Source organism: Chaetodon auriga, chromosome 13 (assembly GCF_051107435.1).
Source record: "Chaetodon auriga isolate fChaAug3 chromosome 13, fChaAug3.hap1, whole genome shotgun sequence".
Taxonomy (NCBI): Eukaryota; Metazoa; Chordata; class Actinopteri; order Chaetodontiformes; family Chaetodontidae; genus Chaetodon; species Chaetodon auriga.
The window spans coordinates 22,783,940-22,808,421 of NC_135086.1; the positions used below are offsets into that span (position 1 = coordinate 22,783,940).

Here is a 24,482-nt window from a genome sequence, read left to right on the forward strand (position 1 = left end):
GCCCTCCAAATCAACCCATAAAATGTCTGTGCTCCAAATGGCGTAAAAAACAGATATTCACCAGATACTCTTCTGCTTCCCATGACTAACCAAGATTTGCATGACACTCATAAATGCAACATGTTAACAAAAGCTAGCAGTAATTCCTTTGGACTGAGTTATCAAATCATGAGTCATCTGACCTCACAGAAAAGCAGATTTAGCTGGCTCACATTGAACATGGTCTCAGTGAATAAAGGTTACAGGCGGTCACATAAGTCTCTCTGTGCCTCTCCCTCCACACTTCAGGTGTGTTTGTTTTCCCACCTGCATGGTTTGTCTCTGCGCTGGCACCTGGAGAGACGCACCGGAGACGTGCTGAGGAGCATCGACAGAGGCACTTCGTCCATCAACAACCTGCTGAGGTAGGACGGGAAGAGGCAGATCGGACATTTAGCCCTGCTTGACCTTGGTTCAAATCCCAATAATGACAAACACTGAGTTCAGTGGAATATAAAGCCGTAAAAAACAACACGCGAGTAGTGGTGAGTAATTTGTGATTGTTTTTGTCTTCAGCTACATCCTGTTCAGTATCCTTCCCACCATCTGTGACATCATCATTGCCATCATCTACTTCGTCTCCTACTTCAATGTGTGGTTTGGCCTCATTGTTTTCACCTGCATGGTCCTCTACCTCAGTGAGTCAGTGTGTTTCCGTCACTGTCTGGTAATCCAGACTTTGATATCTCATTACTTAAAATCATCATCATCATCATCATCATCATCATCATAATAATAATAACAATAAGCAGCGTCTGTACTTTATCATCTATCCAAGTTGATTTCATCATGAAATCCTTTTTTTCAGCTTTGCAAAAAGCAAGTTGTGCCAGCAAAGAACAGACCAATAATGACAGGAGAATGGAAGCATGCTTTGCCACAACCATTTCTTATATCTTATGTGATATTTATTCATGGTAATGGCTTGATCAAACAATGCAAAATCTTTATCTCTAGATGGTCTTAAAACAAGATATGAGCACAAAAAAATTGTGATCTGGAGATGTTACCTTTTTGTACATGGTTTTTATTGTCAAATGCAGCTCCATACTGATATTAACCAGACTGTGCCATACATCGGCAGCCTGTACCATCCTGATCACAGAGTGGAGGACGAAATACAGGAGAGAGATGAACAATCAAGACAACAAGGCCAAGTCCAGAGCTGTAGACTCACTGCTCAACTTTGAGACGGTAGATAGAGTTTTTCTGTTGATTTTACAGCTGAAAAATTACTCACACTGTATCTTCTGTGGAGGAAAACAATGATCTATTTTATTACAGATGTAAGTGTGTTGGACCAGATGTGGTCCAACCCAGCTGATGTTGGAGCATGTTGTAAGATCTGACATGTTTGTCGATGCAGTATTTCTGGTTTCAGGTGCTTTCAGGATGTTTACAAGCTTTTTCTGGACGTTTCCATCTCCCTTCTCTGGATTTTTGTGTTTTCACAGGTAAAATATCACAACGCTGAGGATTATGAAGTCCGCTGCTTTGAGGAGGCCATTCTGAAATATCAAGTAAGCTTGTGTCACATGTAGATGGAAAGTACTCTGCTCAACTACGCAACTTCAGTTTAAAGGATTGAAATCTAAAATAGTTTTGTCTGTATTTGTTATCTTCAATGAAGAGTGTGCTGGTTGTGTTTGTGTAGCACTGTGAGTGGAAGAGCTCAGCATCCCTGGCTCTGCTGAACCAAACCCAGAACATCATCATAGGATCAGGACTGCTGGCTGGATCTCTGCTCTGTGCCTACCTGGTCTCTGAGGGACAATTCGAGGTATCAGTGAAGAGGAAACAAACAGTAGAATCAGAGTCATTAGTCTCCAAGCGAGTTACCGACTGTCATCTCCACCTAGAAAAAAAAAAAAAGTGTGGTAATGTGGTGTTTCCCCAAATCTGAATCATATTGTTTTGTTGGTTAAAAGAATCAGTATGAGTTCAGTACTAAGAATTTGATCTCAGTCAGATTATCTCATTGAATAAATATTATACATCAGATGACATGCAGACAGGCAGTGAAGCCATAAAGGTTGTGTTTGAGCCATAAAGAGGCTCAAACACAACCACAGTGACTTGACCTCTGTGACTCAGACCTGACTCTGATGACTTGGACATAACCTGAAGACTTATGCACACCCCTGGTCCCTTCAACATGACCTCTGTGACTCTGCAATTTACTTGACTACAATGACTTGTGACAATCACAATGACAGTGATCTGGGTATGCAGCTTGAGCACAATCTCTGTAAATCAGACATTGTGTTGGCAGTAAGGCGAGGACATGACCTCAGTGACCTGACATGTGCAGCTTAGGTGTGACCTTAGTAACTCAGACCTCAGATCTGACTTCAGTGACTGAGCCAGGACTTGAGTGACCCAGACATGATTTTAGAGACTTGAACATGGGACTTGATCAGCGTGACAGAAAATTAGATAGGACCTTGGTAATATGGTATTACAACTCGGGAATGACCTGTGTGACTCAGATTCAACCTTAATGACCAGTACTCAAACTTGGTGACTTGGATATGACCTTAAAGTGTTTCTTTGATATATTTCCACTGAAAAAAAGGGTTGACTCACAGTAACCTTCAGTTGTGATAGGACCACTAATATCTGGGTGCTCTGTAGGTAGTTCAATGCTCAGTTGCTGCATGCGTTTACTGTCCTCTCAGGTTGGAGACTACGTTCTGTTTGGAACATACATCATCCAGCTGTACACTCCTCTGAACTGGTTTGGTACCTACTACAGGTGAGATGAAAGGATAGTCCAGGAGGCCTCTGTACAGTGGCTGATTGTGGTATTTCTTTAAATGATTTTTTTTTTTTGCAGATTTTGCAGATCAATACAGGGTGAGGAGACCTTGAAGGAATTAGTCTACATATTGATGTGACTGTTATTACTGATGGTAGTCAGATATATTAGTTTCCATATAATTACAGATGTTAATCTAAAATTAAGATAAGAAAACTGCTTATGCCTCAGCTCCTAATGGCACTCTTCTGCGAGTAAAGCTAGTAACACAACTTTCTAATCTAGCACTACTGTTGCTTTCACTGTTACTGCATCTAATAAGGCTGCTGATTGTGCATCTTGTGTCACTGCAGGCTGATTCAGAGTGCATTTGTTGACATGGAGAACATGTTGGCACTTTTGATAGAGCAGAAAGAGGTGAGTATAATAATCATCTGGAACACTTATCGGCACCATAGTTTAGTTTATTTTATTTCATTTCATTTTCTTTTATTTCATAGTTGAATTCATATTGGACCATGCGTGTTCAAACACAGCCCAGTATCTGTGATAATGAACTGAGGTGTGTAATGTTGCTGTGCTTCATTTTAAGAGAGTTGTATCAAATAATGACTGGATGCTGATTATTATGATGCTGATTAATTAGGAAAAGCCTTTGGTCCAAAGTTAGTTAAGAAGGTTGCTAATTAATTTCAGGCACGTTGACTGAGCAAAATGTTTTCTCCACTTTGTCAACAAATAAAACAAAGGTGAGCGAGACACTGTCTTCAGCAGAAAGAGTGTCCTTTGTTCTCCCTATAGAGAAATTGTCTTTTCAGTTGCCCCCTCACATCAGGACAGAGGTCAGGACCTGGGGTCAGTGTCAAGGCCACTTCAGTAGAATAGGCAGTTTTGAATCCAGCTCTTCTGCTAGAAAAGACACAAAACGATAAATCACACTCAAAACACATTGGAACTGTCATTAATGTTCATGGGTGGACTCCTGTAAGATATGTGTTCGATGCCTACAACACTTCTTTTGGTGCTGTGCAGTTACAACAGTATTGTTTGGCTCATCTTTTTAGAATGAGCATGAACAGTAATAAACTACAGATGCTGTAAAACTGGGTAAAGTTAGATTAGATATGAACCCGTTAAGCAGAAAATAAGACCTGAGTGAGGATAAGAATAATTCCAGAGCAGCATCGTCAGAAATGAAATACCAGAGAGGTGTGTCTATAATGAAAATGGATATATAAATGTTGTAGACAAGCTGAGTAAAATCTTATGAAGTGTTCATTTCTGACCGGCGTCACTCTGCATCAGTCCTGCTTGGAAACAGAGAAGCTCACACAGCCAGAGGTCAGCGGATTAGGAGGTCAACAAGTGTGTGACTTTGTGCGCTTGTGTGTATTTGTGCGCATGCACATACCAAAACAGAGAGTCCGCGGGTATGTCTGTGTGTGTACGTCTGTCTTTTTGTGTGTGTATCGGTGGGAAAAGGCGTCCTCCGGCTGCCTCACTAAAGGCTCCTACATTCACAGGCCCTTGATATGGTAAACAGCCACATGAATGTAGACAAAAGCATTAGAGCACCTTAAAAACACAGCGGCCCTTTTCTTTGGCTTGGGAAGCTGCAGGCGAGGGGAGACAGGGAGGAGGAGGGTGAAGACCAGGTCACAAAGCAGGGAGGGACAGCAAAAGCTGATGGCGATAAATCGTCACAAGGCAATACAACTTTCCTGGTAATATTTTGAAAAGGTCACTGATTAAAATCAGTTAGTGCAGGAAGGGATGAAGATTTAAGGAGGGGAGGAGAAGGCGAGAAGGAGGAAGGATGGTATGAAATGCTTCTACCCCCCCTCCCCACCGCCTCTTTGCTCCTGTGCCTCTTCTTCAATTCTACAAAAAAATAAGATAAGTGTCTCTACTCATGCTTCTATTTCATTGCTTCTGACTACATCATCTCTCTCTCCTCCTCCTCCTCCTCACAGGTGCAGGATGCCGAGGATGCACAGGACTTGCAGCTCACAGCAGGTCAGGTGGAGTTTGACAGAGTCTGTTTCAGCTACGTGCCCGGGTGTGTAGCCAACAACAAATCTGTTTACAGCTTAAATCGACCTTTCTAAAAATGTATGTGACTTGATTCAAACTGCATAGAAACAGAGACTGCTGTCAAATGACCTGCAGTCTGTGTCTGTTTTTCTGAGAAGTGCTCTGATGTGGCTTTTTAAATAATGACTGCAGAAGTAGCTCATGTCGTGACAGCATCACTGGATGACATGACATTCAAAAAGCATCTGACTTTGATGCTGCAGACAACTGTTTGCATCCCAACAACCTTTGTCTGTGCTTGTTCTAAACTAACCCTAACCTAATGCTTTTACTTGAGAACACCTAACCGGACATTAACCACAGAGGTGGTAAATCATTGATGGACCTTTTTATAAATACCATATGGGTCAGTTTGGAAGATAATGCAAATCACCTGTTTAGTCCTTTAGGTTGGAGAACAAGTTGTTATGAAATAATGTGAGAATGCGTGAAAAACAGCCAAGTTGTATGAAGAATATGAGGAAAAATGTGATCCAAGCATGTTCAGTCACTCGGATGTATGTTGTTCAGTCAATTCAGTCACAAATATTTCATTTGAAATTCTACTTTTTACTCTATTCTGATTGTTTGTTTGTTTTTTCCAGATGTTCATGATGTTGCTTGATTTTTCTCAAATCCACAAACTTTCAGGAGTTACTGCCAGAATTAGAGAGACCCTCACATCAATAGGGATTAAGTGAAGTTAATTTTGATCCTGTGTGTGTGCTGCTTCTATGTGTGTGTGTGTGTGTGTGTGTGTGTGTGTGTGTGTGTGTGTGTGTGTGTGTGTGTCCACTGTAGCACTGAGATTCTCAGGGATGTGACCTTTACGGTGGAGGCAGGACAGACAGTTGCTTTGGTACGTTGTCCATTGTTTTCTATATCTGCCATCCTATTTTCTCTCAAGCCTAATTTAATGGCTCACCAAATTTCAAAACAACTTTTTTTTTTTCTCAATAACTGTATGTCTAGTGATATCTAGCAGTGGTGGAAGGAGGACTCTCCACTCTTCACTTAAACTGGCAATAGACAGGTTTATTGTTTTAATGTATAATAATGAGATGAATGCTGATTGCACAATGTAATGGCTAAAGAATAACACCAGTCGGCGTCAAACCACGTCCTGACGGTGGGCCAGCTCCTGTACTAGCAGTGCAAACACCAGCAACCATGTCAAGGTTAAATAGTTAAATAACGTTGCTTTATGTACAGTAGTACGAAGATGTTTTTGTTATTGTTATTGTTATACCAACCGTTTCAATAGCATTGTGACAGACTGCCATGTGTCATAAACACTAAATGAAATTAAGACTAGGCCTTCCAATAAAATGTGTGTGTGTGTGTGTGTGTGTGTGTGTGTGTGTGTGTGTGTGTGTGTGTGTGTGTGCGTGCAGGTTGGTCCGTCTGCATCAGGGAAAAGCTCCATCCTGCGTCTGTTGTTCAGATTCTACGACCCTCAGAGGGGAAGCATCCGCATTGACGGTCAGGACATTTCCAAGGTAAACACACATATCTGTATGAAAACACACACACAAGCACACGTGTGCACACATGCACGCACACACACAATGACACACATCATAACACCCACATTCAGTTCAGTTTATCCCAAAGGATAAGGACCACACTTTCGCTTATCTTTTCTCATTAACTGCAAATTGTATATTCTTTTGCACTGAAAACAATTTGTTTTTATTTACAACCCTGATTGCAAAAAAAGTTGGAACTCTGTGTAAAACAGAATGTAATCAAAACTGTTAACCAAAGTGCAGTAATACCCTTTACACAATCATGTGTTCACAAAGTAGTGAACCTCTCCATCCTCCCTTGAGAACGACTGAGCCTTTCCAGGATGCTCCTTTCATAGCCAATCATGATACTATCACCTGTTACCAATGAACCTGTTTACCTGTGGAATGTTCCAAACAGGCATTTCTGGAGCATTCCACAGCTTTCCCAGTCTTTTGTTGCTCCTATCCCAACTTGTTTGAAATGTGTTGCTGCATCAAATTTAAGATATTAAATTCCTCAAATCCAATGAAGCTGATGAGGTCAAACATTAAATATACTGTCTATGTTAAAAAAAGATGAGCAAATTATCACATTCTGCTTTATTTATGTCACACAGTGTCCCAGCTTTTTGTAACTGGTGTTGTATTTGAGTCCTTCTTGGCAACCAGACAGTGTGGAACATTTGTGAACATGTGCAGAACATGTGCATTGACATCTCAGAGTGGGAGTCAACAGGTGGACTGCATAGTTATTCATTGTTTTTGCAAATGCAGTACTTGCAGTTCTTGGCAGCTGATGAGAGGAAAATTTGAAAATAGTTCTCAGCTGCTTCATGACAACAATGTGTCAAGAAAGGCACTGAAATGTGTTTTGAATTAGCCACCTCCCTGGTCAGGTTTACCGTGCCTGCAGGATAAGTGGAGCAGTTCAAAGGTCTATTTTACGCAAATGCCAGAGGCGAATAAATTGCGTTTATACACAACTAATTTGTAACAACGTTACATTTAGCAGGAACCACAGTACCGACTTTGTTCCATGTTAATACAATGAGGAAATTATGTTAATTAGTGCGGCAAGTCACAGAATGTTGATACTGAATGTATCAGTAAAATGTTAATTTACAAGATATTTAATTTGATATCTGATCTTGCAATATGATATCTGCTTGTAGTGATTACAGCATAAGTTCAATTAAATTGCACTTGAGTGCACATTTTCACCATTAACCTCTCCTGTCTTAGCATGTCTAAGGGGTGAGGTGACATGAAAGCAATGTGTCACTTGAAAGCAGTCAAGTCAAGCTGCGTAGAACTTTTGTTAAGGGTTTATGTTGTCTTTTGGAATTGGACTGGAAATTGTCAGTTAAATATGTTGGCTCTACACCACTTAAATAAATAGTTTAGCATTTTTGGAAATATGCTTAGCAGCCTATTTTAGCTAAAGACTGGATTGTGGGGACTATCTCTGGACAAGTGTAGAAACAGGGTCGCACAGGGGTGCCCAAACATTTTCCCAAGGAGATACTAGGATTCCAAGTTTCCTTTATTTGCAGGCTTTATGTGTCGTGTGAAAAATAATTCATCAGGGATCCGACACATTTAAAGAACATTTTTACTTCACATCGTAGACACATACAGAGGCCATATCAGACCTTATAAGGCCCCACTTTGGGCAGCCCTAGACTAGCATCTAACCCTCTGTACAACCACAAAACTCTTTTTCACACTGACACACAGATGAGTGAGCTTCATGATGAGTGAGCTGCACATTGTTGAACTTTGGACAGAGCCAGCCTGTTTCCCTCTGTTTTCAATCTTAAGCTTAGGTTAACCAACTGCTCCACCAGTATGAGACTGAAATTGATATTCTCATCTAACTCTGTCCAAGAAAGCATATAAGAATATTTCCCGAAAGGTCAACCTCTTCCGCAATGTCACATTTCTTTTTACCATCAGCTGTGATGTTTTCTGTCTGACTTTCAGTCTCTGATTCACATGTCGTTTCTCTTTCTTTATTTCTCTTCTTTCTCTCTCATTCTCCTCTGTTTCCTGCCTTTGCCTCCTGCACCTTGACTTTCCCTCTCTCTCCACTTTATCTCTTTCTCGCTAACACTCACACACACTCTCTCTCTCACACACACACACACACACACACACACACACACACACACACACAAACACACACACAGCTGGGCTGAGTGAGTCCAGCCACACTGTGAATAAATCATAGTAAAAGGTTCCTGAATAATACAGCAATGAGTCCAGACACCAGATGTGTGTGTATGTGTGTGTGTGCGTGTGTAAAGATAGCCTATTTATTGCAGTTGTAGTTAAAGTAAGTCCGTTTATGACTTGCCAAAAGTATCAATAAAAACCGAACAGCACAAGCACTTTACGACACACACATGCACAGCTGCTTTAATACAACGGACATGCCTGTTCAGATGAATGGGCTGGTGATGATTATGAGGATGCTCATTTATAATTACACAGCAGGACAACCAGTTAATCAACACACATGTACACACACGTGGCCGTCTCTGCAATTAGATTTAGATTGTTTAGCAATCTGGGATTCTTGAGCCTCTCCAGGACGAGGAGGAGGAGCAGGAAGTGATGAAACTCCTCAGCTTCCTCTGCCGATGGATCCATTCTGTTGTTGTATTAGGCAGCGCTGGGTCCGGCCCTTTTTTAGAGATCCCATTTAAATGCTCAGAACTTTTTTGTTTCTATGCCAGCAGCATTACATTTGCACTGTACAAGGTTTACCACAATTGTGGGCATGATATTACTCAGCAGAATGTAATGCTGATGCTCAAAATTTCTGAAAATCACTTTTTGGCCTGGTAGAGTCTATGCCCCACATATAGGGGCCTGGTCCATGGCACAGGTTCAGTTCCAAGTTGTGCCCCTTTGCTGTGAGTTCTCCCCACGCCTGGAGAGGAAAGGTCCCGTCTCTCCACAGCTGTTGTATTCAATTAATAAAATGCCCCCCCAAAGATGACTCTTTGTCATGCACCAACATACTGATCCACTGACAAGATCTGTGAGTTGTGGAGAAGAACAGTGCAGGCCGAAGTGAGGAACTGGCGTGATAAAATAAACAGTTTCACTGGGTGGTAATTCCTTCAAACAGCTCAATCACATTTGAAAAGAGGTGAGAGATGAATCAATAAAAAAGAATTTGGATCAGATGGTGATCATAATCATCTCACCGTTGTTACAATGTGAGAGTGAGGAGGACGTTGAGAATTTTGTGCTTTGGATTTGATGCCAGCAGTTTTGACACACCATCTGTTTGACATCTTGCCTGTTGTCACTCCATTAAAATTCACCATGTTTTTCATGTTGTACTCTATAAATACCTGTTCACCATGTCACTATCAGAGGTCTCGTTGGCATGCTTTACCCAGTATAACCTCTTAACGAGTGATTCAGCCTCATTTTCTGTGTTAATTATCTCCAGATGGTGAACATGAGCATGGTGAGATGTGTTGAGTCCAGTCAATGCAATTTCACTGGATGCAAAAATCTTGAAGAAACACCTCAACGTTTTGGGAAGATTGATACCATTGTCATCTCTATGTATATTCTACTACAAAGATAAAGCTAGAGCCAGCAGGTGATTAGCTTAGCTTAGCTTTTTTTCATTTCTTTATGTGTTCTGATTAAACAAACAAGATAAAATGTGTTAATGAGTACAATTTCAAGGTGCCAATAGACTAATTTTCTGGATAGAGCCAGGCTACCTGTTTCCCTCAGTTTCCAGTCTTTTAGCTAAGATAAGCTAATTGCCTGCTGGCAGTAGCTTCATATTTAGCATACAGAGATGAAGCAATATTGATCTTCTGGGCTAAGCCTAAGCAAGAAGCAGCAAGAAGCAAATAATTGTATTTCCCAATTTGTCGATCAGAATTTAACCTTTTGCACTTGCATTTGTTCAGTATATTCCTGGCTAACCTTCACCTGCACAAAAAAGGAGGAAGTGAAGCTTCTGCAGACGAGGTGGTGCAGTAAGCTTTTAGAGTACACTTCAAAACCTCAAAGCAGACAGAATTTCAACAGCAGGTACGCCTTTGGTTTTACATGTGAGCTTCCTGCCATGTAGGAGACCTGCAAAAGTGTGTCCAGTTCTTTACTTTGCATCTTTGCTTTCTCACTTAGACAGCAGATGCTGCGTGGACGTAGCTCGGTCTCTTGGACCTCTGGGCTTGTTTTTGGCCCATCAGTCCTCTGCCACTCTGTCCCTGCATATGGCCGCTACATGCAGTGAAGCTCTGATGAGTCAGACTCTGCTGGCTGGTCACTGAAAGCTTCTTCTATAACACACCTTCCTGCCAACCAGGAAGCATTTGTCAAAGCAAATGCAGAAGCTTTCTTCAAGTAGCATAAGATGAATCATATCTCTTTGTTAGGTTGTGCTGCTGTTGGTTAGAGGACAGAGATGAATAGAGGTTTACTCAGGAGCCAAATTACTGAAGCAATAGATGACATTTTGGCAAATACCCGTATTCACTTTCATGCCAAGAAATAAGTGAGAAGACTGACACCACTCTCATGTCTCTGTGATAAATACTGTATTAAGCTTTAGCCAGCAGCCTGTTAGCTTAGCACATGACTAGAAACAGCCAACTCTGTCTCAAGATGACAAAATCCACCTACCACACAATAATGGTGCACACTTAAAGACACTCTCTCCCAGAAGGCAGCCGTAGTGTTTCACTCAGTTACACATGCAAAAAGTGACAGAAATAGTTTCAAAGAGAAGTTTAACCTCTGCTTATCTCTCACTTCCACACTCCTGCACAATCACTGCATGAAGTGGGCATCAGATTATAGGTTCTGGAGAGTTATCATCCACAGTCCCCCATCTCTGACTATGTAAAGGTGTGTGGGGGCCCTGTTTGAGCATCTGTCAAGCACCTCTGTTGGAGTATACTTTTATAGTAGTTTAAGCTTGATAGCAAGCAAGTTACTTCTCCATTGTATTATCTGTGCAAAAACTATTGTTGGGGTTATGTGCTGAACTTTTTCTTGGATGGGGGCAGTGATTTTCTGAAGTCCTGTCCTTCTTCTTGAGGTTGCAAGACAACCAGAGTCAGGCAGTTACTGGACTCAGCCAAATGACATATCAAGTGTTACAGTGAGCTGTAGAGGTGATGGCTGATTGTATACACATGTTGCTCCCTTCAGACAGAGCCAGGCTAGCTGTTTCTTCTGTTTCTGGGGTGTGATGCTGGGAACATAACATTCTGCTGGCTATGGCTTCATATTTAGGCCACATCCTCTCTGTGAACAACCCTGTTAACTACTGAACATATGAGGCAAAGCAAATTATATAAACAGATATTGTACAAAACAGGTTTGGTGGTGAAAATGTTAAATCCTGCACCACCTTACAGATTTATAATAATGTTAGTTGTTCTTTTCCTGTGTGTGAGAACAACTGTGTCACACTAATGTTTTCTCTGTTGTTCCTCAGTTGATGCTTCAATGAAAAACATTTAAAGCCTCCTTTTTTGTTTTTTCCTCCTTCTTTCTTCATCTCCTTCTCTAACATTTGGTGTGAGAGCTGTGTCAGCCCCCCCTCTCATCAGAAACAGATGTTGTGTTGTTCTTTAGTGGAATAAATACCAAACGTAAATTGCAAAGATCAAATTAAGGGAAAGTGAGTGATTACTGGCCAAACCGAGTTGGTGCAGGAAATGGAATTTGTATTGTTGTGGCTGCGGAGGAAAGCTTTCCACAGGAAAGACTCAAAGTACTGCACACTGACCAGAGAGTCATTGAACACCGGAAATTATTTCTGGAGAGATCAAGAGCCACATTCATAAAAAGCTTCTTCTTAAAAGGGAGGGGGGACATTACGACTACTTTCCTGATACCAATATGGTTTGAATCTGAACTGATTAGACTTGGACCGAGTCCCTTCTAGTGTGGGCCATCTGCTCTCGTCAGTCTGATGATTTACATGTGTTTAATATTCACAATGAGACAATTAAAATAACAATATTGGGAATATTCTTTTAAATTCTGTTGCAAAATCAAACAGGGTTGTGTGTAAGTGGTCCCAGGTTTCATCACAACAGGTCATCCCAGCTTCACTTACCTTTGTGTTAACTGTCCCTGTGACCCACATGTTTTCTTTCGCCATTGCAAATAAATTGGATTTGTTTCCCCCCATCCACCTCTTTACAAATTACAACATGCCTAAATGAACTTGGCAGACTGTTTTTATTTAGTCACATGATCAGTTCTGTTCTTGTGGTTTGCTGCTACCATTCTCACTGAAAGGAATAACTATATTAACAGTATGCTTTAAGCAGGAGGACTGACCCTTATACATTTCAAGATCTTCCCCAGTATTATTGTTTTCTTTAGGTGCTAAATGTTCCACATATGTTTACCAGCTAGTTTCCATCTTTGTCAGTTGTTTGGTGCTGAGCAAGTGGTGCACATTGGGCTTATCAGAGAAAACAGTTGTCCGCTGATGGATGCTAGAGGTTGATGAGAGCTGAATTTATGGGCTGGAAAACCAAAACAATGATAATGAGTAGCCACATTCACATTACATTTAGTCACTTGATCCATTGTAAATATAAAAACATTAATAAGCTAATCTTTTAATCACTACACTACTTATAAAACAGAGATGCCTGGCAAGGAGTCTGAGGACTCAGCTGGCTGTAGTGGTCTTATGATCATCAAACCTGGAGCAACATTTCACCGTCAGATTTATGCTGAGAATAGTTAAATGTTCAATGAATGTGTGAGATGATGCCGTGCAGACTACTGGTATCAGCGTTTGTGAAGCCACGTTTTTGACTCTTGTTTCTTTTGGACATTATAGTATTTTGCGGATGTTTTCCCCACTTGAAACACGTGTTATGCACATGCTACTATAGAGGGGAGTTGTTTGTAGTGATGATGTTAGAGGCCTCTGCACAGTCTATTTGGAAATATTTGATATGCAGAAATGTTGGTTTAGACCTTAAACTTGCGTTGCTACAGTGTGCATGCTAGAATAAGTATGGACAGATGTATAAGGTGTCAAGTAAAACTGATGTAGAGAAGCAAACAGAAGGTAGGTCGGTGAAGTCAGGTATGTAAAAGCCGGGGGGAGAGACGAGGAGACAGGGACAGAAATCGCTTCAGGACGTGTGCTGTCTGTGACCTGGGGCAACATGCATTATATAGTATAGGATGAATTAAGCCATGCAACATTTATGTGGATATATGCTGTGTGTGTGTGTGTGTGTGTGTGTGTGTGTGTGTGTGTGAGAATGAGCAAGTAGAGAGAGAATTCCACCCAGTTCAACGCAGCTGAGCCAATGTGGCTCAAGATATGTGATTGTATCATGAGCTACAGATCTGAAGATCTTGTGTACTGAAAACACTTGAGGGCTGTTTTCCAGGTACAACAGGGCTGGTAAATCTGACATGAATGAAAGACTGAATGCCTATATGGTCTGCTTCTAATGCTGGTTCCACTCTGAATCCAGGTTAGCAAAACACCAGTATTCACTTAGTTCGGTTTTGTCTCTTTCTCTGTCCAAGGTGCGGCAGTCTTCTCTGAGGTCGTACATCGGCGTGGTTCCCCAGGATACGGTTCTTTTCAATGACACCATCGGCAATAACATCCGTTACAGTCGAGTTACAGCTAGCAACCAGGAGGTGGAGAGAGCTGCCACGGCTGCTGACATACACACCAGGATACTGGAGCTACCTCAGGGTCAGGCTGGGGTGTGTGAGTGTGTGTGTAGATGATAACGATGAAAATGCTTTTGTTGCTTAACTTAGACTTGTTGGCTGAAGCAGATAGGACCCAATTTGAATCCTGATGTTGCAAAATCTGGATGCAGAAAGTGAATAATGATGATAACCATGAAAGTGATGGCTTTGTGTCTGACCAGGGTATGACACAGAGGTGGGGGAGCGAGGTCTGAAGCTCAGCGGCGGGGAGAAGCAGAGGGTGGCAATTGCTCGAACCATCTTGAAAGAACCTCGAATCATTTTGCTGGATGAGGTGAGGTTTCAGGGAAGCCAGCGCTCACACAGCAGGTCACAAGACTTACTGCAGATACTTCAAGACACACGTCCCCCACCATTTCCCGACTGATCCCCTGGCTTTTCTTTTAGTGCAATCAGCACTATCAAGAAACTTTTCTCTTTTCCTGTGAAATATCTGAAAAAAAAAAATATATATTTGATGGATTAGCACAAAATTTGGTACAGATAATGCAGGTATAGTTACGGAAATGTCTGTAGGCAAAGCTGCAAAAATGAATTTTTCATGTGCTTAATTGATAGATTTCACCGAGAAGAAAAGCACATGACTGACAAAGATAGTCTAATTCAGTGTGTCTGTGTAAAGCCACCTGTATCTAGTGATGATTACTGTTGTATTATATGAGAAAAAGTTCTGCGTCCCGTCTTAGTTAATTAAGCTTTATTTATTTGGGAAGTGTCAGTAAGATCAAGCTCTCTTTTATGAGACTACCTGAGAACAAATTACCCATTCAACATCACATACACAAACACACACATTAAATGCACAGGTTTTGAACCTAACCTGTCTTTAAGTGGTGGTGTACAGTGCAACAAAAAGCCTTTCATTTGATTATGCTACTGTACTTACACTAATGCACTGTTTTGTCCACCAGGCCACTTCTTCACTGGACACCCAGACTGAGAGGAACATCCAGGCGTCACTGGCCAAGGTCTGCACCAACAGGACGACTATAGTGGTCGCACACAGGTGACATTTCTACCAAGCTGTGTGTCGTATAACTAAGGAGCCTCCTATAGATTAGGAATGCTAAAAGCATTGCAACAGCAATTAATACTTAACATTGTAGCTCACCAGTATGACTGAACACCTTTGCAATGAACAGAAACATCCACCAGTAATCTGTGGACATTCAGGTAGAGCATAATTATCAGGTGGTGTTTGTTAATGGTGGTCCAATGGGATTGTGTACAGGGTTGTACAAACCCACTGTGCTTTAGAAATGACAGAGGTCTGTTACGATGTGATTACAGTTGCAGTAGCAATATGTGAGTGAGAGAGATGAAAGGAAAAGAGGGATGTGGTGAAAGCAAAACAGGATTAGGGCAGACACAAAGAGATGGATGGAGAGATTAAATGAAAAGCTGATTGGAGGATATGAGATGATGCGTGATGACAGGCCAACAAAAGTAAAAGAAACAGATGTCTGGTTATTCATCAGTCTGAGTGATACTGAAAAAGACTTGAAAGGCTCTGACACTTACAGACATTAAAATACATCAGGAGTGATGCAGCCTGTGGGGCTGCAACCATTTTTTTTTTTTTTTTTTTTTTTATCACATCTTCTGTTTTCGACATCACAAGTGTGATGAATTCATATTGCTTGTTTAATGACTGATGCTTAAAGATGGTTTCTAATGTACAGAAGAATATTAATTCAATAACAGTTAACTGTGTGTATTTGTCTATACAATCACATGGAAAAAACAACTAGAAATGATATTTTGTTTGCAAGATTTCCACTGGACTCATATACAGTATGTCATTCCATGGGAAGTGTATGTAATTCTCTCTGGTCTCTAACAACTGTTGTACTGACATTTGAACAGTCACCTGAGGAGTAGAGAATGAGTAGCTGTTCTTACACCATCATACTTTTTCCTCTACATTCAAGTCAGTTGTCTACTTCACAAAGCCAGCCCAGTGAAAACACACTAAGATAAGATAAGATTGATTTGTCATCATGTGGTGAGCCACTGACTTTTCCTCTTGTGTCATCATCAGGTCAACTTTTTGTGTCAAACCAGCAAAAATAATGACCTTCCCATCAGCCTCAGCTGTGTTTATTCAGTGCCACTTCGTAAATGCTAGCATACATGCCAAACAAAAACTGTGAACCTGATTCAACATGACACCTGCTTAACATCAACATAATAGCAGTGTCATTTTGAGCATGTTACCATATAACCCAACAACTGCTATACCTGAGAACAGCCTCACAGTGCTGCATGCCTGTAGACTCTTAATGTTGTACTATAATGAGGTGGATGCATTTGCCCATTTACACCCGTTGCATACAAAGTGAAAGATGTGTGAGCACCACCACCCAAAGAAAAACAAACCGGATGGAAGTTTGTGTGCACCTGTATGGAAAATCTGACCCATGCACACAAACATTGTTTACAGATGTTGACTGTGACTACTCATCTATGACCAGTACTGACACCAAAGCTCTGAGGCATGAGTCACACTCTGTTTTTAGTGTGCTGACTGTTGGTCTGCTTAAGACAAAATAAGGAATTGTAAACTGTCTAAATTCATATATGTTTGATGTATGACTCGACAAAAGCTGACCATAAATGTGTATACTTGTATTGGATTGAACAAGTGTTAATGTATCCACCACCTGTATTACCTGTGTCTACACCAGGGATTCATAAGGTTATGCATTTAGAATGTAAGTATTTTGTCTCACTGATAACTTTCTCTTTCCTAAGACACCATCCAAGTGTCATGCCTTCTATCTGACAAGCATGAGCTTATTTTATACTGTGCTAAAAATTCTAAAAGTCATCTTGTGATTTACTTTTTTTATTATTATCTTTTAAAACAAATTGTAAGGTGCTCACGTTGCTGTGTTAGTCCTCTGTGTTAGACCTCATATTGACCAGTAGCCTTTGAATAAGATGATCCACCAGCTTCTTAATCTTTCAATAGCAGTAACAGATGGAGTCTGGTGGTAGGATCAGGACTGTTTATTGACTTTATCAGCTGGGCCTTAAATAAAATTAAAACACACACAATCACAACAGACAGATCAGGGTTTAACTCTGAAGGGTGAGCTGAGATCGCTCTTTAATCAACTAGAATTTATCCTTTCTCCTGAACATGGTAGCAAGCCACTGATAAAACCAAACCATGAACAGCTCACCTGTCATTTATAGTATAGTGGCACGTAGATGGTAGTGATGTTCAGTTCCAACTTGGATGTGTAAACCTAAGTATTGTGATGATTTGTGGTTGAGCCAAAACCAAGGAGTGAACCTAAAAGTGCAGACTTGACAAAAGAAGCTGAGCAAAAACGGTTCAAAGTGATTTATTTAACAAAAGAAGGCAACCAAAAATCCACCAGTTCAAAATCCAAAACCAAAAGCGATACTAGAAAAAACCACAAACTAATGGGGAAAACCAAGACTAGACCAGGAATACTCGCTGAAGCCTCAGGGAACAAGAAAACCACACACACGGGGATGATCCCACAAAGACAAACGAAACACACAGACTTAAATGGATGAGGAATTAAACAGACACAGGTGGACACAATAACAAAATCACCAGGGTGGGAAACATACAGGAAGTAAAGTAACTAAGACACAAGAGGGAAGGCTACCAAAATAAATCAGGAACTAAGGCTACCAAAATAAAACAGGATCCTAACAAGTATGCTGTCTAAAGGATTTAAACACCTTTCTTTACCTCATACTGTATACTGTTAACTTGCATTAATTCCTGCATGGTCTGCAGAGTGTTTGGACAGGAAGTAATTAAATGTGTGGAGGTCAATAGATCATAATAATTCAAGTCAGACATTATGATTATTTGAGGAGAATTTCTCTAACTGGACCCCTTCAGGTTTGAACTGAATACCCTTGGCCTCCATAAGAGACTATTACTTGTGAATGGGAGGGACACAGTGCTCTCCATTAACATGGTGCTAACAGCATGGCTGCTTTGGGAATCATTCTAAATATGATAGCAAATAGAGTATGTTGTGCATTTCAACTGCACAGTACATGGACGCATAAAATGTCCATATCTATAAGATTATATTAAGATTTGCAAGAATTTACAGTATGTGGCATGACCGTACTGGGATGCATTGCATCTTTTTAGGCTGTCCAATGGCAGACTGCTTTTTGTTTTTTTTGTTTTTTTTACAGTTTTCATATACTACCTCATCACTAAATTCATCTGTGTAGATTTCTAATCCTGGCAGTTTTACAAAAATTGATGGTGAACTGAGAATGTGCTTCAACGTGTTCAGAGTTGAAAAGCTCCATAAGCTGGCGAACCAGCCAACCAGTCGTGCTCACAGACCCGCCTCTCCCTGTCACACAGACCACTGCAGCCGGCACAGCAGATGACTTCAGCGACATTTCTGTCTCCTGCATCATCCCTTTTCTGTTTATGTTCCATTATTATTACATTTAGTGCCATGGATTTTTTCTGTTTCAGATTCAGTTCAGACGTTATGAAACCGTGTTATTATTTTTCACTTGATATCATTCAGTTTCTGAATTTGTGTTACATCTGGCCAGGAAAGAATATGAATATGAGTTGATCTTATGTTAGCATACCTGCGTCTCAGAAGATAAGCACTATAAAGTTTTACATTTATCCTGCTTGCATGTAAACACACTGGATGTTTTCTTTTTTCTGTAAAGCCTGAATGAGTGGAGAAAAAACCCACTGACGTCTGCGCTCTCTGGGGAGAGATATTTCTACCTTTGACCGAGGTTTTCTATCAAATATTGAAGCTGGAAAGATCCAAAGATAGCCATGATGACATTAAAGCAGAGTGGTGGCTCTGCTGAAGCTTGAAGTGACATTCAGCAGTTTGGAGAGGCATGAGCTCTATGGCAGAACCTTTTTTTTTTTTTTCTTTTTGCATATACAGCATTATGCGCACACGCATAATTTCCTCTGGGGATGGGGCAAACATGTCCCCCTGACTTTTCAAAAACCTATTCAGATTCAAGCATTTATCTCACGAATAGAAAAAACCTGAGCATTACACATCCATGGACAACTTTCATCTGTGCGCCTTCCCACACCTTGTAAATAATTTCCTGATTCCCCATCGGGTCACATCACACAGTTGAGTCCGGAGCTGAGAGCCATTTAGATCACCGAGTGTGACTTTAATCAGACTCTCATCAGAGACGGGTCATAAATATTAACTTTAATAATTCACAGACAAGTTCATGCAGAGTTCTCCAAGCCAGAGCAACACACTCAGCTGTGTGTGTGTGTTTGCGTGTGTGTCAAATATTTGCACATGTGTGACAGAAATGACAGAGCTGAAGTGAATGGGTGTGCTTGTTTCTGTAAGTGATTACTGGGGAATGACTGTCTATTTTACTTTCATAAGACAGCTGAACATATTTAACATCTGACCGCACATTATGACTCTTTCCCACTCTCTCTCTCTCTCCAGTATATGTCTCCATCTTTTCCCATTTGCTCATTTTATGCCCCTCTTCCCAACCTCTGCACCACTGGAACTGTTATCTCTAAAACTGAAGACACTGACTGGTCTTTGATCTGCTTCCTCCTGTACGCTTTGTGACATTTATGACGCACATGTGCTTAAAGGCTGTTTCTGATTTGTTAAAACTTGGTTCCTGTTTTTCTAGCTCTGGCTATTATTTCTACGGTTAATAATAACATTGTTGTGTTTGATGCTGCAATCTCAGAATGCAGCAACACTGTAGAGAAGAGGTCCAAGAAAAGCAACTGAGGGATTATTATTGCAAACACTGTGTGAGTGCTGGCTCCCAGTTTCACTTCCAAATTAAAATGGTTTTAAATAGAACTGATGGTAAAAGCTGCAAAAGCAAGACACAAGTTGTAATAATTCAGAATTAACCTCGAAATGTTTGACCAGCATTTCAGTACTGCCAAATTGAATTAAAATTGAACTGCAGTATGATGCCAAAGATTACGGGGACACTCTTGTCCTGGGTGTCTAAGTGGCTTCCTAAAATGCTCTGCTAATGCATGGTACAAAACATCCTGTTGTTGCCTACAATTCAGGTGACACAGCTTGATATGCAACAGTGCATGCGTTTGCATCGCACTGTATGTGTGGTATGTTTCAGGCTGTTTTCAAAGTATCAAATATTCCCCCCTGCCTTCCGAAAGTTGATAATTCTGGGTGGGTCATCACTGTATCATCCTGTCAGGTACAGTACAAACATATGCTGAAATTTACTTTGTTTATGTTAGTGGCTACCTAAAATATTATTTTTCTCTTTACCCAATTTGAGAAAGCAAAATTGTCCCGATCATCTAAGACTACATCACAGCTCTTGCCAGTGTTTAGGTTGGCAGTTCCCTCTGCCACCTTTATCTCCACTCTTCGTAATATTTGTATGGTATTGCAGGTTGTCCACCATTGTCGAAGCAGACCAGATCCTGGTGATCCACAATGGACAGATAGCAGAGAGAGGAAGGTAAGATGAATCTGAGAAGCAAGTGTGCTGGGATGTTATCAGGACATTTCTATCTCAGCCTCTGACAGCAGCCACTGATGTGTGTGTGTGTGTGTGTGAGAGAGAGAGAGAGAGAGAGAGAGAGAGGGAGAGAAGGCAAGAGAGGGATGGGTCAGGGGGGAGACAGAGCTGACCCTTCTAAGAAGGTCGTAGAAGGTTTTAGGGTCACACAAAAAACAAACTCTGAGGTTTTGATCTACAGATAACAAATTTTCAAGCACTTATGACACACACACCATCATTCAGGTGTGTGTCACACACACACACCCACATGTGCGCGCACCCACACACACACCCACACACACACACACAGTGGAACTGCCATTTAACAGGTGATGTGTACAGTCCTTTGATATAGGAGCTAGGTATGAAGACTTCCTTTGTTACACACTGAGGTCACACACACACACACGCGCGCACACAAACACACACACACGCACACCTACGCACACACAGGCAGTAGCAAGCAAGAGGCAAAGGAAGTGATACATCTCACTTTCTAAAGTAAATGTGATGAATGTAGATCCAGCAGCTGGATGTTGTGTACATGATAACAGTGAGGTATCAGTAAGAACACACCTGAGAGATGGACTGGTCACACACAGAGCTGTAGTGGAGGGTAAACAAACGTTTAATTGTCCCTGCAGGCGTGTGTGAGGAATACCAACCGAAAACCATTCATCTGTTGATGGACACTGTGATGTAAACACAAGACAGGCCCGGTGTCAGAATACACACAATATGTTCCACAAAGTGTGGGAGTGTATCATGAAACAGAGACAGGAAGAGGCCTCATCCCGTCCTCAGGCTGTCCCCGTTCCTAACATTCTTTACGTCCACACTGAGCCTGCTAATTCTGAAAACCCTGTTTATGTGTGAACACGACGTGTGTCCAAGCTAACTTCTTGAGGTGTTTTCAGTGAAGATCATCATCCACACTAAAAAAGACAGGCACAGTTCATCTGCTGAGGCTCAGATGGTAAAACTTTGGCTCCGTCTGTGTTTTAATAGAGCCCAGAGCTGCCGGCTCAGGGCTACACTAGCCACTACTAGCACAACACACCTGAAGTTGCACTGTGGGTAATGTAGGCATCAGGTTTTGACAAGGAAGAAGAATGTGTGGAGTAAAAAAAGATAACATCTGGCTCTGCTGCATCGATTTTCATTGTTGTTTTTTAATTGTCCATCATGTGTCTGAATGCTAGGAGTGAATGCTTAGTCAGTCGAGCACTCTTATTCTCTCTCTGTGTTTCTGCTTGCCGTTTGTTTCCTTTCTTCAACCTGTTCTCATTCTTTTCTCCTTATCTTCCTCACTTTCTCTGAATCCTCTATTTCTGCCCCTCGCTGTCTTTCTCTGTCTTACTTTCTGTCTAGCAGTCCAGACAGTAACAGACTTGTGGTTTTATTAATTCATAGTAAAGTTGTTTAAAGTCTGCAGGAGGATTTTAGACAGCTCAACTTTGTTTTTAAAGCAGCTCGGGTGTCACAAGACATTATGAGTGACCCACCTTGTCCCCTGCCTGCTCTTCTTTCCATTTAATTTCTATTGCTTTAAAAAAAAAAAAAATAGCCTTTTTATTTTTAAATTCCCTATAATAACAGTGGATATTAAACAGCTTTGTACCTCCTCCTACCTGACGTCTCCACAGCAGTGGCCTCAGCTCGGGAGCAGAATCACACAGGCACAGAAGAGTTGCAGCCGATGATGTAGCTTTGGTAATGTTGATAGTTTCTTTCTTGTCTCACCCCATTTCTCCTCTTTGTTCTTCTCGTATCTCATTCTGTTCAGACACGAGGAGCTGCTGGTCCAGGGAGGTCTGTATGCAGCCATGTGGATGAAACAGCAGAAAAGTCTTGACACACAAACAGAAACACAGATGAACAATCAAACTTCAGACACTTGACTGAACTGAGTATTAACGTTCTTTTTTCAATTCAATACTCACCACATGCTTTGATACTGTAATTTGATGCATCTGCACCTAAATAGGAGCAGATACACCAAACTGGCATTGGCACTGTGAGCTGTTGTCCTGTTGCATACCAGTCAAATAGAAGCAGTAAGGACAGTTAACAATAGCATAACTTTCATGCATTGTTGTTAATGAGGCACTACTTTCACTGTTAGCTGTTTCCAAAGAATTACAGTCTGTCTCATATTCAGCATTCATTCATCATGCAAACATGGGAATAATTTCCTAAATGTCAAGGCGAGGGCTCCTCTGCAGCAGAAGAGCCTGGCAGTGGTCAGATGTTTTGCTTGTGGAGCCGAGTCATTAGGAGCAGAGGTGATTATGTTACTGAAATTGTTTTGGTAAAAACATCCTGGATGGGCTGAAAGGCCGATGTCAAAGGTTGCTGTTTGGAGTAAAACTATATGAGCAGCCTGAGGGCCAGAGAGAGGAAGACAGATGGAGACTGTGTTTTAGAAGCAACTCTGTCTCCTCAGCAATAAAAGCCTCTGAAACCAGAACTGTGTCATGGCTTTCCTCTGTAGAATGACATTTCACTTAAAAGGACACTACATCAGGACCTATATATGTGTCATAACCCACTTTCCAGACATGGTCCTTATCGAGACCACAGCAGCTCAAGGTCAAATAAAACAAGAGTCTTCTATTGTCTCTGTACTCGTAGATGCAAAAAAACTGGCAACTGTGCTTTTGGTTTCAAATGAGAAAGAAGTGAGATACAATAAACAACAGTTAGACTAATTGTACCATACAAATTATTTACTGCTGTTAACAAAAAACTGGATTCACAAAACTCTCAGTTTAGTTACGTTCTCCATCATGGCAGGAACAGTGAAAACAAATAACAGTCTCCCCAGTGCAGATAAATAAAGGATTATCTTGACAGAGACCAACAGTCAGTTAACAGTCACAAAAACAGAGTACCTACAGATACTTCTGTCAATACTTGCTCAGTCACAGTTGTGACAAATGTCCTTGATGCTTAATTGCAACCAGTAACAGCGTTCTTCTTCATCTACTTCTTCCCCCATCTTTCATCCACACCAGCTGCTTCCATGTAAAACGCTTGACATAGTCAAGTAAGGCAGCAACTAGAAATGAAATAAGAGTTACAACCATACTGTCCTGGCAACTGTTGGGTTGTAGGTTACATGGCAACAGAAATCTATATCCTCCCTAATAAATAGTACCTGTAGTGATCTGGAGATCAGGAGATCTGGGTTGGTCAGACTGGTGAGCAGTGCCCGTGATTCTTCTTCATCACTGCTGAACTATGTTCAACATCCATCTCTGATGCAGTGTGTGCGAGAATCGACAACACTCTTCTTCTAATATGTCGCCAGCGATCATTGATAAATGACGGGGCAAAATATTAGAAACACCTCTCAGTATACTGTAATACAGTTCAATAAAATCCAACTGTACAGCCTGGACCGTAAAGTTGAATCAACACTTATTTACAGTAGTGGCAATGAAAAGCCACTATTAAAAACATAACATCTCTGATGGTAGAATTCATTGTTGGGCTGTGTGAGATTTTGTCATAAGTGTGCGTTTTGAACACTTCCCAGTAATTTCCTGTGTTGTCTTTTAGGCATCTTTGTCTGCATGAGAGGTGCCTTCTATTAGCCATTACCCAGCCCTGTTCAAGCAGCCCAGTTGTCTGTAGTTATACTGTTTAATCCCTGCAGTTTATTAGTACTGGAGTGTAGAGACAAACAACTGAACTTCCAGTCTGAGTTTTGGAGTTTTTGCTGCTTTAAGTTCCTGCCTGCAAGAAGCCATCAGTAAAACCAGAAGTGGAAGATTTTACTAAACTGGCAACGGTGCACTTAAATGCAGTGT

The 24,482-nt window shown here is 41.1% G+C and overlaps 1 protein-coding gene across 1 annotated transcript in view; it reads left to right on the top strand.

The window, feature by feature from the left end:
* Positions 1-23,133, top strand: part of abcb6b (ATP binding cassette subfamily B member 6 (LAN blood group) b) — a 30,511-nt gene extending 7,378 nt beyond the window's left edge. Inside the window, exons 5-19 of the mRNA XM_076747599.1 lie at positions 289-404; positions 556-677; positions 1,124-1,233; positions 1,494-1,559; positions 1,694-1,819; positions 2,718-2,794; positions 3,151-3,214; positions 4,771-4,856; positions 5,672-5,729; positions 6,265-6,369; positions 13,939-14,113; positions 14,295-14,407; positions 15,045-15,139; positions 20,557-20,625; positions 22,454-23,133. Coding sequence (XP_076603714.1) covers positions 289-404; positions 556-677; positions 1,124-1,233; positions 1,494-1,559; positions 1,694-1,819; positions 2,718-2,794; positions 3,151-3,214; positions 4,771-4,856; positions 5,672-5,729; positions 6,265-6,369; positions 13,939-14,113; positions 14,295-14,407; positions 15,045-15,139; positions 20,557-20,625; positions 22,454-22,568 — 1,497 coding nt within the window. The 3' untranslated portion in view covers positions 22,569-23,133. The remainder of the gene's footprint in view (positions 1-288; positions 405-555; positions 678-1,123; positions 1,234-1,493; positions 1,560-1,693; positions 1,820-2,717; positions 2,795-3,150; positions 3,215-4,770; positions 4,857-5,671; positions 5,730-6,264; positions 6,370-13,938; positions 14,114-14,294; positions 14,408-15,044; positions 15,140-20,556; positions 20,626-22,453) is intronic.
* The last annotated feature ends 1,349 nt before the right edge of the window (positions 23,134-24,482 follow it).